This window comes from Pelodiscus sinensis, chromosome 24 (assembly GCF_049634645.1).
Source record: "Pelodiscus sinensis isolate JC-2024 chromosome 24, ASM4963464v1, whole genome shotgun sequence".
NCBI lineage: Eukaryota > Metazoa > Chordata > Testudines > Trionychidae > Pelodiscus > Pelodiscus sinensis.
This window is the reverse complement of record NC_134734.1, coordinates 10,903,988-10,919,154: the sequence shown is the minus strand read 5'-3', so window position 1 is coordinate 10,919,154 and position 15,167 is coordinate 10,903,988. Positions and strand designations below refer to the sequence as shown.

General features: G+C 52.2%; 1 protein-coding gene across 1 annotated transcript; it reads right to left on the bottom strand.

Moving 5' to 3' along the window:
* Positions 1–2,420: 2,420 nt before the first annotated feature.
* LOC102450385 (transcription factor HES-7.1) lies at positions 2,421–6,824 on the bottom strand. The gene is made up of 4 exons (XM_075907854.1): positions 6,622–6,824; positions 6,389–6,484; positions 6,161–6,239; positions 2,421–3,560 (listed from the first exon to the last, which is right to left on the bottom strand). Exons 1-4 carry the CDS (start codon positions 6,661–6,663, stop codon positions 3,097–3,099), a joined length of 681 nt encoding a protein of 226 aa, XP_075763969.1. The 5' UTR covers positions 6,664–6,824; the 3' UTR covers positions 2,421–3,096.
* Positions 6,825–15,167: the final 8,343 nt, after the last annotated feature.

Below are 15,167 nucleotides of genomic sequence, written 5' to 3'. Positions count from 1 at the left end.
GGGAGGCACTGGGTACAGACTGTAAGCCAAAGGGGAGTAGCGGAACATCTTAATAAGAAATGTCTTGGTACAAAGACTCCCCAAAAACTAATGCACATACCGACCTAGGTTCAGGACCGGGTCGAGATTGACAGCATGAAGGATAGTAAGTAAGCCCCCCTTCCGTAAGGTGAGGGGTGGTATCTAGGCAACAGAGGTGGCAACTTGGTACGTAAAGAAGTGATGTAAGTTATTCTGCACATGGATGAGCAAGATTACTGGGAACATGGCTTACCATCTATTTTACATGGGAAATAGATATTTAAGTACCCAGAGTGCAAATATTTACAATGGGACAAGCTGATCATGGGCAGAGGTAGGTCTACCACAGCTTGATGTTGACACCAGACAAATTCAACTTGGAAAGCATAGAATTACAGGGCTGAAAGGAATCTCAAGAGGGCATCAAGTCCAGACACCTGCACCATTAAAGCACCATTCCTGACAGGTGTTTGTCTAACCTGCTCTTATAAATCTCCAATGACGGAGATTCCACAACCTTCTGAGGCAATTTATTCTAGTGCTTAACCATCTTGACAAGAAGTTTCTCCTAATGCCCAACCTAAACCTCCCTTGCTGCAATTTAAGCCCATTGCTTCTTGTCTCATCCTCAGAGGTCAAGGAGAATAATTTTTCTCTCCCTCCTCCTTGTACCAACCTTTTAGACACTTGAAAACTACTGTCCCCTCTTTTCCAGACTAAACAAACCCAATTCTTTTCAATCTTCCCTTACAGGTCATGTTTTCTACACCTTTCATCATTTTTGTTGCTCTTCTTTGGATCTTTTGCAATTTCTCCACATCTATTCTGAGATGTGGTGCCCAGAACTGGACACAATACTCCAGCTGAGGCCAAATCTGCAGAGAGTAGAGCGGAAGAATGACCTTTTGTGTCTTGCTCACAACACTCCTGTTCATGCATCCCAGAAAGATGTTCACTTTATAAGGTGTGAGTTTTAACGGTGAGGGTGATTAACCAGTCCCAAAGGAATCTCCGTTTCTGGTAAATTCCCCATTGAGACAGGATGGCTTGCTCACAGATCTGCTCTAGAAATTATTTTCTCCATCCTGTGTTTTCCAAATGAGGATGTTTCCCATGCTCAAGGCATGAGTGAGCCTTTGCCACTCCTTCACCGTCATCTTCCTGTCATGCCAGGCCAGACAGGGAGAGCGGGGCTGGGGGAGAGGTCAGCATACACAGATGGGTGTGCGAAAAATGGAACAGGGAGGCTGAAATCTCACCCTTTTGCCTTGCTCATGGGAGGGTGAGATTTGAGCCTCCCTGTTCCAAAAAGAACAGCATGGTGCCTGCGGGAAGCAGTACAGCTTAGTGGGTAGCACACAGGCCTGCAAACTCATATGATCTGTGTCGAAATTCCAGCTCATCCACTGGGCAAGTCATTTTACCCACCCTCCCATGCCTCTGTTTCCCCACTTGTAACACGGAAAAGGCAACTGGTACTAGCAGTTGAGCAGTGACCCAACATGGCTGTGACTTAGCTAAGCCCCACCCCCTGCAGCTATGCTAACCAGTGAGAGGCAGGGGATGGATGGCTTTCCTAAACTGGGAGGGTTGGGGGATTCAGATTGGGTGCCTCCATATTGACATGGACAGAGTGAAGGGTTAGACCATGACCACCAATGGCCTGGGTGCAACAGACTTCAGGCTGCAGGCCCAGAACTTACGACAAGACCTGCACCCCAGTTACCAGTTGAAATTTGCCTCCTTCTGTGCTCAGTGACAGTAGCTGGTTTTGTGTGAGCGCTGTATTCAAGAGCCTGCTGATAGACAGATCCTGCCCCATTGCCCCGGCTCCCCTTCAACAAGCTACAGAGTGTGAGCTTCAAACCCCCCCTCCCATTCCCTGCAGAGGTACCACATATTGACAGCAAAACGGGTGGGGAAAAAGGAGGGGACCTTGAGGGAGGGCAGAGGCCAGGATGGGGAGAGTAAACTCTGTACAGGGAAGTTAGGGGCAGAGACTTGGATATGGGGGGGGAATAGACTCACCCAGGGCAATTGGGGGGCAAGGTAGATTCTATGCATGCCCCACACAAAGAGGCTCAACACACACCGTGCAAAACCCCCTCTTTTTGCATGTGTCTCCTCTCCCAACTTTTCATCCACCTCCAGTGTTCCCTGTAAGCTGAGCACCTGGGTGACCACTCAGGAGAGATTCCAAACCTACCTAGCTGATTAGCTGAGCACCCGCAGCTAGGTTTGTGTTTCTAACAGTGGTGCACATTCACACATGCCTTGGTGTATGTACAAAAAATTTATTCCACACATGGATGGAAAAGGTTACAGGGAACATTATTCTCTCCCCTCCCCTCCACAGCTTTTGTGCCAAACCCACAATTAGAGCCAAGATTTGTTAAGAGTCTGTGTTAGAATTTTTATTTTTCAGAAATACACAGATGGGGAAGGGGGGACGGGTTATATATACACAAGGTGGGGGAAAACCCACTCCTCTCCCCTTCCCTTCCCCCAGCTCTGGCTCTTGATCTAGTCTCTCGATCTTCTTAGCTATTATTTAACATCTAAGGTTAGCTGGCTAAGCCGCTGGTCACTAAGGGTTTGTTCAGAGGTGGACAAAAAGAGACAGGACCCCACATTTCTCAACGACCCACACTAGCCCCGAGCACTTAAAAATGAAATAAAATCATTTTAAGAGGGGGAACAGGAGGAAGCAGGACCCTAATGGGGTTTTTTAAGAAAATACTATGAAGTTGCAGTAAACACACAAAATAACCCACACCAAACCCTCTCCCCCAAAATCCCACCCCCATAAACTTCCTAATATACAATATATATCTAGAGCCCTGCAAATCTGCAGATATCTGCTTTATATCCACGGGGAGCTGCATCCGCCGATGTGGGTGCGGATATCCACAGCTCAGATTTGCAGATCCAGAGCCAAAGTTTGTAACTGTGCAGGGCTCTCTATATATCCAAACCCCCTCCCTCCAAACCCCATCCCCATAAACCTCCTCATATACAATATATAGAAAATATAATATACATTCTATGGATTTACAGGGGGGAGTTCCCAGACCCTCACGGCCACGGTCTCCAAACATTGAGCTCCTGGGACTGGCCGGCAGAGTTCTGTGACGTGTTCAGCTTATCTCGCGCCTCTTTGTTGCAGGTCTCCGGCTGGGGCCGGCCGGGGGCGAGGGTCTGCAGTCTGTGGCCAGCAGGGAAGGACGGAGCCTGGTGCAGGACACAGGCGGCATCCCCGAGCGGCAGGCTGCAGCTGGCCAAGGCGTCGCGGGCGTAGCGCCGGGGCAGGGCTGCTGTCCTGCCGTAGGCCGGGTTGGTGAAGGGGCCCCCGGTGGGCAGCTCCCACCGGGGCTGGGCTGTGATTTTTTCCATGCAGTGGCAGATGCGCTCCATGAGGTAGGCCTTCTTGCCCACGCAGATGCCTGGGCTGGAGCGGAGGAAGTGTGTGGCCTGGCTCAGGCATTCCCGGTAGCCGCTGTGGTACCTCTGCACAAGGCTCTCCTCTTGTCTCACCGGCTCTGTGGTGTGTTGCAAAAACCGCCAACGACAAAGGGGGCTAATTAGCAAACTGCCATGCAGCAAGGGGCACAAAGGGGGCAACAGGGCAAGTGCCCCAGAGTGGTCTCCGATCCCCAAACTGCTCCAGATGGGACACCCAACCCTCCACCCCAGGGAAGCCAGCGGATGGATAAATCCCACTTATGGGGCTAAGGGCAGGGTTTGGGGAGTCCCAGAAATAAGTGGCATTTGATGCCCTGGACAAAAACTAGTTTTAAATGGGGAATGTACGCAGGGCCAGAGTCTCAGCTGGTGTAAATGGGTTCTGCTCCTTAGCCTCTCAGATGTTAGGGTCACATGGGAATACTGTGGTTCCCCACCCAGGGATGCCAATTTCTCAGCAAAGCTTGGATAATTTGCACCTCCCGATGAGCTGGCCTCAGGGAAATATGCTACAGACCTCAGTAAGATCTTGCTTACAATGGCTTGTTACTGATGGTGGATTAACTCTGGATTATGCCATTTGTCCCCAGGACTCAAGCAGCAGGCTGCAGCTGGCCAAAGCATCCTGATTTACAATGAGGTAAAAGAGAGGGCAGTCCGCCCTGTGACTCAAGCAGAGTGACTCTGGATTTACACAGGGGTGTGATGAAAATCCAAACCATGCCCTACCAATTGGATGTGCCCCAGTTGAAATCAACAGCAAAACTGGCCCAGACACCAAAGTTGGAGCCGGTCTCACAGCAACATGTTTGTGTGTGTGCCTGGCCCTGATGGCCATCAGAAAGCACAGGGCAAATACTCGGTGGTGAGATTTAAAAGACAGCAGGTGGGGAAAGAGAATGCTCAGATGAGCTGCTGCTGGCAACCAGGGTCTGGCAAAGACTGACAGGCCTTACCAGGCTGCAGGGGAGAGGCTGCCTATTCCTATGGGGCTCTCCTGTACGTTATTCCCACCTTCCTGACTGGCGGCAGCTGGTCGAGGGGAGAAATCTGTAGCTCTGTCTACCCCTGGGGTCTGTCAGAGGCAACGGCATCGCTCAGTGCGGCGGATCGCTCACAACACTGAGCAGCTCAGTCCTACCTAGCGCCGGCCCCGGCCCCGGCCCCGGCCCAAGATCAGGGTCTGGTTCTGCAGCCCAGCAAACCAAAAAAAGGAGGGGCAGGGTTGAAAAGCCACAGTGGGGAGAGCAATGGATGCAAGGGGGTTGGGTTGTGTGTGCACATGCACGTGCGCGCACACACATACACCACAACCCACCTCTTCCAACACACACGCACACAGAGGTTTGTCCTCTCCAGCAGGGATACTTGCGCACGCACACACAAACATACCAGTGTCCATTACCTCCAGCAGAGGGCAATACACACCAGAACCAAGCCCTTCCTGCAGGGGGCAGCAGAGACACTCACAGATTTGTCCTCTCCAGCAGGGGGCAGCACACACACACACACACACACACAATTATCAGGGAGGATTATTGGCCTTGCAATCAAATTCACACCAACCCTGCTCCCCAGGGACTCCATTGGAAAACTCTTGGGCCAAACTTTCCTTCCCTTCCCTTCCCCAAGCAAGCTAGTCCTCCTGCCATCAATGGAGCCAGTCCCAGAGGCCTTGTCCAGGTAAGGGCTCCCACAGAGCATCTAAACTCGGGGTATTCCTGATTTACACTGGAGCGAGAGGAGAAACTCCAACCAGTGTAAATCCAGACTGAAGGCAGTGCAGAACCAGCCCAATGGGCTCTAATGGAGCCGGTCTCCTCTCGCTCCAGAGTAAATCTGGAGCAATGCCATGAGCATCCATAGGTCTGACTCCCTGCTTACTCACCCTCGTGTAAAACTACATTGATGTCAATGGACTTGGTCCTGCCTAGGGCAGGGGACTGGACTTGATGACCTTCGGAGGTCTCTTCCAGCTCTACGGTTCTATGATTCTATGACTTGCTCCTGATCTACACCAAAGCTGAGCAAGAAGGGAATCAACCCAGTTGATATCAACTAAGTTCTCCTGATCTACTCTAAGGCGATCCACAGGGGAACCAACACCCTTTGATGCCAATGGAGTTACTCCTGATTACACCAAGAGGAGAGGGAACCCAACCCTGTTGATGCTAGAGCAGTTACTTTTGATCTACAGCAAGACACGTGGGGAACCAACCCCTCCAATGCCAACAGAGTTACTCATGATCTACACTATGTTCATGAACTTCAACCAACCCTATTGACTCCAGTGGAGTTACTCCTGTTCCACACCAAGGCCAGGGAAACCCTAGGACTCCAAAGGAGCTTGGCCAATTTGCCCCAGCTGAGCATCTGCTGTGAACAAGCTACAGCCCAGACCTAAATCAGGTGAAAGCATGTGGGAATCCCACCCTATCGGGCCACAAGGAACACCCGATGGCCAGGAGGGAAAGGGCAATTCTAGAGTGACCACGTGTCCCAAAATGAGGGGGTTCGGAAGCTACACCCTCCACCCTCCCAAGAAACAACCCAATTTTTCACACTTGCTAGCCGATCACCGTAGTCGTATCTTGTCCGAGCCCAACTTGGGTTGGCCAACGGCCCCCAGCTCTAAGGCCGAGAGAAGAGGAGTGGGCAGGCGCGCCGAAGGGGATACCTGCTGGAGGCTGGGTCCTCAGAAAGTGAACTGTTTTTTGTAAAATTTCTGCCTTTTCAACTTTGGGGTTTTTAAGTCTCTGCAAGAAAAAAAAACAACAAAAAAAGGAGAGAGAGAAGGAAAAAGGGGGGAAGGAGGGAAAGAAAGAAAGAAAGAGAAATATGCGATGTATCATTCGGTTTGGGGCAGCGGCGGGGAAATGCGAGGAGGAAATCCGATTCGGCTTACCTCGTCCTGGGTGGCTTCCAAGAGGAGGATCCGGAGTCGCTCCAGACTACGGTTCATACGGTCCCGGCGCCGCTTCTCCATCAATGGTTTCAGGAGCTGGAGGAGGAAAACAGAGGGAGGGGACGGAGGGGGGCAGCTTTTGAAAGAGACACCCCGAAAGAGCGGGGCGATCCGGGCGGGGACCCCGCCCCCGGGCTGGAGTCAGACCCGAAGCGCGCGGACTCCGGAGTTACCTTCCTGTCCTGTTTGCTGTCCCACTGGGCGCTGGTGCTCATGGTAGCGGCCGGGCTGGGGGGGGCCGTGGGGTCCCGGCGACCCCTTTATAAACCGGCGTCCGCCTCCAGCTCGCCCCCGCAGGTCCAGCCCGCCGGCCCCGCCCCCGCTTTGATCTGGCCGCCGGAACGTGGCTGCCCTCGCCCCCCCGCGGCGCGGCGCACGAATGGGCCCGCCCCAGCGCCCAGCCCGCCCGTCCCAGCCCCAGTCCCCCCTGCCTCATAGCCAGCCGGCCCCCAACTTCCCTACCCCCAGCCTGCCACCAACTTCCTTACAGCCCTGCTCCCAAATTCCAACCCCCTCCCTCCTTCTTCCCCGTAACTCTGTCCCCCCAATTTCCCTCCCCCAACCTGCTTCTTCCCCCTTCCCTACAGTCCTGCCCCCAACTTCCTTACAATCCAGAGCCCAGAATTCTGTACCCTACCTTGCCCTTTGCCCCCAATTTTCCTATAACTCTTTCCCCAACTTTTATACCCTATCCTGCCCCTCCCCTGCTTCCCTACAATCCTGACCCCAACTTTCATACCCTCCCCGTCCTTGAGCCCCATTTCTTCCAACCACTCTCACTGCCCAGCTCCCTCTCCCTGCCTATTGCTACCACCCAGCATTCCCCAGACACAATTTGCCATCTCTCCCCTCCTCACTTCCCAACCTCCATGGCTGTCCTATGGCCCATGCCTTCTTCCTCATCTGGACAGCCTTCCCTTTTGGTGTCCTCTCCCCATTCCCCACATCAATGGGGTGATTCTCATGAGCAGGCCCCAAAAACTCTGAAAGAGGAGATTCACTTTGCATTTACACTCATTTGATTGTAGTGCCAGCATGAAGAGTGAATTGGCCCAACGGACTCCATTGGAATGACTCCAGATTTACACCAGAAGTGAGGGAGGGGAAAATGAGCCCCACTAACTCCACTGGAGTGACTCCCAATCCACACCAGGGATAAGAGAGAAGTGAATTGCCCTCAGTGGCTCCACAAGAGTGACTCCTGATTCACATGGGGCATGTAGGAAAGTTCATGTGAAACACATACAAACATTGCAATGGATTTCAGCATCTCCACATCTACGCTTGTAAGTTTCACCAGCTAGTGAATACATTTTTTAACCCAAGATAGATTTTACCACACACACTAGAGGGTTAAAAGCAACCCGGGGATGGAGGCAGAATTAAGCAAGAGAACTGGCTGTTGTTGAAATCCTCTTTTTGATCAAATCCCCAGCCCTGGTCTGATTTCCAACCAGTCCCCAAGGGAGTGAAAACTCCCTGTCTGGACCATGTGATTCCACCTTTTAAGACTTTGCCCCAACCCAGCTCCTCTTTTGGGGTAAATGGAAGAAGTGCCAGAGGCTTTGCCCGAGCCTGGGGAGCTGTTCTGGCCTGGCATGGGAACAGCCCTGGCAGGCGCCAGTTGTGGTCATTAGCAGAGGTGACAGGATCCTCCCACGCATGACAGAAGAAAGAGTCATTGAATATGCAAGAGTGCAGGGCTTGGAGGGAGGCTCATTGTCAAGCTAATGGGGCAGGAAGTCACCATGGGGGAGAGTTTGTGCTGGGGTTCACCTTGGAATGCTTAGGGCAAACCCTGGGCTGGTACAAATGTGGCCAGATTAAAGCTATGGCTCATTGACCTTAGCTGAGACCTGGTCCTATTGACTCCAATGGAGAGATGCCCATTGACCTCAGCTGGGATCTGGTCCCATTGACTCCAATGGAGAGACGCCCATTGGCTCAAGTGGAGAGATGCCCATTCACCCCAGATGGGATTTGGTCCCATTGACTCCAATGGTGAGATGCCCATTGGCTCAAGTGGAGAGATGCCTATTGACCCCAAATGGGATCTGGTCCCATTGACTCCAATGGAGAGACGCCCATTGGCTCAAGTGGAGAGATGCCCATTCACCCCAGATGGGATTTGGTCCCATTGACTCCAATGGTGAGATGCCCATTGGCTCAAGTGGAGAGATGCCTATTGACCCCAAATGGGATCTGGTCCCATTGACTCCAATGGAGAGATGCCCATTGGCTCAAGTGAAGTGATGCCCATTGACCCCAAATAGGATTTGGTCCCATTGACTCCAATGGTGAGACGCCCATTGGCTCCAGTGGAGAAATGCCCATTGACCCCAGATGGGATTTGGTCCCATTGGCTCCAATGGAGAGATGCCCATTGACCTCAGCTGGGATCTGGTCCCATTGACTCCAATGGAGAAACGCCCATTGGCTCCAGTGGAGAAATGCCCATTGACCTCAGCTGAGATCTGGTCCCATTGACTCCAATGGAGAGACACCCATTGACACTGGCTTGAATCTGGTCCCTTGACCCCAATAGAGAGACACCCATTGATCCCAGTTGAGATCTGGTCCTATGGACTCCAATGGAGAGACACCCATTGACCCCAGACGAGATTTGGTCCCATTGACTCCAGTGGAGGGATCTGGCCCTTACTGCATGTGACTGGCTTTATTTGGCATAAGGAAGCCAATTCCCCCCTCCCTTACTCCGCTGTAAGCCAGAAGTAACTTCATTGGAGTCAAGAGGGCCAATTCCCCTCTCTTTCACTGGGCACAAAGCAGGAGTAACCCCTGGAGCCAGTAAGCCTCTGTAGTGTGGGTCAGAAGCAATCGCCCCCCTTCCCAGTGCAAGCAGGGAAGGGGTCATCAGCCAGCGTGAGCTATTTATTGGCCCTTGTGGTGGCCCTGCCACTGCTCGCATCTCACGGGAACCCACAACCGGCTGGGCTTCCCAGTGTCATAAAGCTGAGGTGTGAGTCCCGGGGGGAAGGGAATGGGGGAAGTACCCAAAAAATCCCGAATGCTGAGACGAGAGTTTTCTCGGGGGGCACTGCCAAACTAGCAGCTCCAAACACACCATGCACAAACCGACCTGCCCATTCACAGATGCACGCGGACATGCCTGGGTTAGTAGCTATTCCTGCCTAGACCCCAGCATAGATGTGGCTCGGTCAATGGAGCAACTCTTCTAGCCCTTGCCTTTGAAAGCGTCCAGTTAATGACAGTGAGAGATGATGTCTTTCAGTTGCTGCCAGAGGCGACTCATCTAGGCGCTAAGGCCGCACCATATATAAAAACGCTGGCACTCACTGATGGGCATGCGATGGCTTTGTTCCAAGATGAGGCTTAAATGGGTTACACTCATTTGACCGGAGTGTCGCTTCTGATACATACCAGCATGCGTGAGGCGTGAATTGGCCCAATGGACTCCACTGGAGTGACTCCAGATTTACACCAGAGTTGAGGGAGGGGAAAACGAGCCCCACTAACCCCACTGGAGTGACTCTCAATCCATACTAGGGGTGAGAGAGAAGCAAATTGCCCCTAGTGACTCCATAGGAGTGACTCCTGATTCACTTTTGATTCACATGAGGAGTGTAGGAGACTCCATGCAGAACGCATACAAACATTGCAACGGAGTTCAGCGTCATCACGCCTGCCCTTATGAGTTTCACCAACCAGTGAATTTATTTTTTTAACCAAGATAGATGTTACCATGCTCGGGAGTTGAAAGGCAAGCAAACTTACAAAGGGCAAATGAAACTCAATGTTGATCAGTGCAAAATTAGGCCCATGAGAAAACATAATCCCAACTACGCTTACAAAAGGATGGGATCTAAATTAGCCATTACCACTCAAGAAAGAGATCTTGGAGTTGTTGTGGCTAGTTCTTGGAAAACACCCCTTCGGTGTGCAGCTGCAGTCCAAAAGTGACCAATGTTAAAAACGCTGGGATAGCTAATACCAAAGAAAATCTCATATTGCCTCTATATAAATCCATTGGATGCCCACATCCTGAACACTATGGGCAGAGGTGATCACACATCTCAAAAAAGATATGTTGGAAATGGAAAAGATACAGAAAAGTGAAACAAAAAGTATTAGGGGTATGAAACAGTTTCCATATGATGAGAAATTAAGACTGGTACTTTTCAGCTTGGAAAAGAGGTGACTAAAGGGGGATATGACAGAGATCTATAAAATTATAAAGGGTGTGGAGAAAGTAAATAAGGATGTATTATTTACTCCTTCCTATAACATAAGAACTAGAATTCACCAAATGAAGTGAATCAGCATCAGATTTAAAAAAAGAAGGAAGTATTTCTTCACACAATGTTCAGTTAACCGGTGGAACTCCTTGCCAAATGATATTGTGAAGGCCAAGACTAAAGCAGGAGAGTACTGAGCTTTATTGAAAGGATCCCAACACAACACACCCCTCTGGATACCCTTTTGTACACACTCCATTGGACAATATAACCCCATACACTCCCATCTATCCCCGTACACCCTATCTGTAGAGTCCTGCATTGATACAAAATTGGTATCCTCATCTGCATCTGCAAAAATGATCCACAGATATCTGCATCCACATGTGCAGATGCCCATGGATATAAAGTGAATATCAGCAAATTTGCAGGGTTCTAGATACAAAATTTCTACCCACAACCATATCCGCAAAAATGAGCCACAGATATTGGCATCCATATCCACAGAGGCAGATACCCACAGATATTAAGCATATATCCGTGAATTTGAAGGACTCTATACATCTTCCTGTTCCCATACACACCCATCATCCTTCTGTCTATGTAACCCTGTACACACATCTACCTATCTATCCATCCTCATACAATCTATTTATCCTCATACATGCAATATGGCTAGCTAGCTAGCTACCCCATCCACATCATCTGTCTATCCCCTCACACCCCCATCTATCTATCTATCTATCTATGCCTGCCTAGCAGCTGCTATTCTGCTCCCCCGACTCCTCCCACCCCCCGCCCACCTCCCGTGGCTGTGGGGGGACATTCTTGCTGTGAGGGCAGGTCCTGGTGGCTGGCACTTGGCTGTGGGAAGGTGTGTGTCTGGGAACCGGGCTGAGTTGGGTCTGGCTGTGGGAAAGCCCAGTCCCTTCCCTGCCGTGAGTGTCTCCTTCCTCACCTCCCCACTTGGGATGGAGCTGTGATCCCCTGTCATCCCCTCCCAGCGGGCGGCTTTATGGGCCCTTCTGCTGCCGGGGGAGCTCAGGGGCTGGGACAAATGGGCAGCCCTGCAAAGAGTGAGCACATGGGGGGCTCAGGCCAAGAGGCTGGACAGCCAGCCCCCATCCTCTCCCCTCCTCCCAGGGGAAGGGAAACTGCCAGCCCAGGCCAGCCCCTGGCTGAAAGCATGGGACCTTGCCCCAGGGGAGAGAGAGCTGCCCACAGGTTAGGGGCTCCAGAGCTGGCCTGCTCTACCATGGCCTGCTGAGGGGCCTTGGGCCCACCCAGCCTGTCCACTCTCCATGCCTCTCCTTCCCCTCCCATCCCTTGTCTGACTATGCCAGGAGCTCTTGGGGTGATGGGCCATGAATCCTGATGGGTCTGGGTAATGTCCAGCAAGATGGGGCCCTGATCTCTCTTTAAACCTCTAGGCCAGGCCTACTCAACACTCAGCCCGCGGCCCATTTGTTTGTGGCCCACGGAGCAGTTTGGGTTTACGCGGGGCTCGACACAGTCCATGGGTGGGAGCCAAAACAAAAAAGCAGTCAATAATATGGTCTTCTCTTGATATGCATTTTAGTAGTTCAATTCCTGGACTGTCATTGCTCATTAAAAGTGCGGTGGTATGGGTGGAAATTGGGTAAATACTGCATGTTATTAATATCAGCAGAACTGACTTAAATAGGGCCTGCGCATTGTGTAGTCTTCAGATTCATGCCCATCAGTGTGAAAGAAGCTATTTGCATATATATGCATGTATATGCAACAACACTTAAATTGCAGCCTATGTGTGCTATGAGTATCACTGTGGCCCCTGGGGCTTCCAAAGTTGAGTAGCCCTGCTCTAGACACTAGCTTAACACAGTAACATCAAAGCAATACTCAATATCTGCTCTGATCTAGAAAGAGGGATGGGGGACAGGCATCCAGTACTGGGAAGTGATTTCCCTAGAGTTCAGGGTTCTAGCCACCAGCCCCCACTCCCTTCCCAGAGCTGGGGAGTTCCCCAGGAGTCCTGGAGCCCAGCCCCCTGCTCTAACTACTCAGCCCCCCACTTCCCTCCCAGAGCCTCAAGAGAACCCAGGGGTCCTGGCTCCCAGCCCCAACCACCAGACCCATTCTACATATACTAACAGTCACCCTAGCAGTGCAGAGCATAGAATGGCTAGGGAGCGCCTAGCTGTGGGGTGGGGGGTCATTCACGCACACAAGCCACTGGTGATGCACCTTTCTTCTGAGCTCTGCCAGGTTCATTTCCGTTTGTTTCCCCCCAGATCCACCCCCCGGCCAGTGCCCCCGTCCTGCTTGTAGCCGGGATACGGGGGCAGGAGGATGGACTGTCCCATTCAGCACTAAGCAGCTAATCCCCCTGCCTGGCTTTCAGAGAACAATGGGGCTAAGGCGATTGCTTTGCCCAAATCCTCTAAGTGCTGATTTTGAGGGTCCTGGCCAGCTACGCTCCCCTGCCCCCGCCCCGCCCTCCCAGGCCTCTGGGGAATGCAAGACTCTGCCCTAGTGATCCGGCACACCTCCCCCACCCCCGCCCATTCCTGATGCTCCATGCTACTGCAGGGTGGGCACTGGCCTAGCTGCTGGAGGAGTAAATCAAGCCAGGAATTAGGAGCCAGGGCTCCTGGGTTCTCTCCCCAGCTCTGGGAGGGCAGTGGGGAGGGCAGAACTCCTGGCTCTAGGATGGGGGTGGGGCAGAGTGGAGCAGAACCGTTCCATACACATTTCAAGAGAGCTGCTGGGTTGTGGGGCAGCTGCTGCCTGCTCCTCTAGATACCACCACACACACCCTCTGTGCTGAGGCAAAGGCCTGTGTCCCTCGGATTCTGCAGGAGTGCAGAGAGCCCGGGGGGTGGGGGGCTGCCGAAAGGAGGGAATGAGCTATAGGGCCAGACCCTGCTTACAGTGAGCAATACAGAGCGGCCCCAAAGAGCTGCCTGGCATAACACCAGCCTGCTGAGAGCAGAGTCCTGGCCGGTCCTTGTGCCTTCAGGCAGCCCATCCTTGGGGCAGGGCCAGGGCAGTGTGGATGGGCCCTGCCCAGAAGGGAACAAATCTCCCTCTCAGTCACTTGACTGCAGGGCTAACGAATCTGAGCCCAGGCCTATCCCATGCCCTATCTCTCTTTGACCACTAGCCCTATCTGAGCAAAGAGTGGGAGGGACCTAGGGGTATTTAGGGGGATTTATGGTGCAGCTGGGGTTGGGGGTGGAGGTACATGGGCACAGTAGGTGGGACTCCCAGGTGTTTCCCTGGCTGGCTGTGGGGAGCTGGTTTCCCATGGGAAGCCACAGGCCCAGCTGCTCCCCCTGCCCTGCCCTGTGGCTCTTTGCCAGCCTGGGAACGCGTCTGCCCCACGGGTGTCCTCCCGGCCTAGCATCACGCCCTGGCCCCCTCTGGCTGACCACACCCCAGCTCCATCTCAAAGGGGCTCACCACCCTCAGCTCCTCAAGTGCATGTGGTGCTGGGGGTGGGGGAACAGCCCTGGGGCTGAGATTAGCCACTTCTACAGGCAGAGCTGGGTGACAGGGACAAGTAGATTTGGGTGAGATGGACAGGCAGACCTGGCTGACAGAGACAGGTAGATCTGGGTGACATGAACAGGCAGAGCTGGGTGAGAGGGACAAGCAGACCTGGTTGACAGAGACAGGTAGATCTGGGTGACATGAACAGGCAGAGCTGGGTGAGAGGGACAAGCGGACCTGGTTGATAGAGACAACTGCTCTAGCCCCATTGTGTTGCTGGTGGTGGCTGCGGGGGACCCTGGAACATTTTAAATAGTTTGGGGGGGGGGGAAAGCAGGAGGGATCGGGGGAGACCTGGCCCCGATCTTTGCTGGATCTGAGTCCTGGGCCAAGAATATTCCTGGTGCCCAGGCCCCATGGACCCCTATAACTCAATGCCCTTGAAGAAGTGGGTTGTGCCCACAAAAGCTCATGACACCATCTACATGTTTTATTAGCCTCTGAGGTGCTGCAGGACTATTCACTGCTTTTAATGTTTTTTCAGTTTCAGACTACCATGGCAATCCCCCCTGAAACTTTTGCGTGGGAAAGTCATTCTGCTAGTTATTTTCCCCCATCCTGAATTTGTTCAGCTTTCAGATTGTGGCTCCTAGGAGATCTTTGCTACACCAAAGAAACAATTATCCAGTATTTTCTTCCTACGTGGGTACTTATAGGCTGGGGTTTGCAAAGCGAAGTAAACAGCTCTTGACTCCAATCTAAACCATGTTTTCTACTCTCTTTGCCGAACCTCTCCAATAGAGATGGGATCTTTTCCTGATAGCTGTAGTCCAACACAATCACTAGTGTGGCTACAGTGATATGGCACACAAGTGTCTTAGACCAGTTAGCATTTCCTGCATGGGAATACCTACAGCAGTACAAGCACTTTCATCCCAGGATAACTGGAGGAGTTTTACCAATGCTCTTAAATCAGCCTAAGATTTAAGCAAACCCAAGTTTGACTGAAATCTTCTTTTAAACTGGTT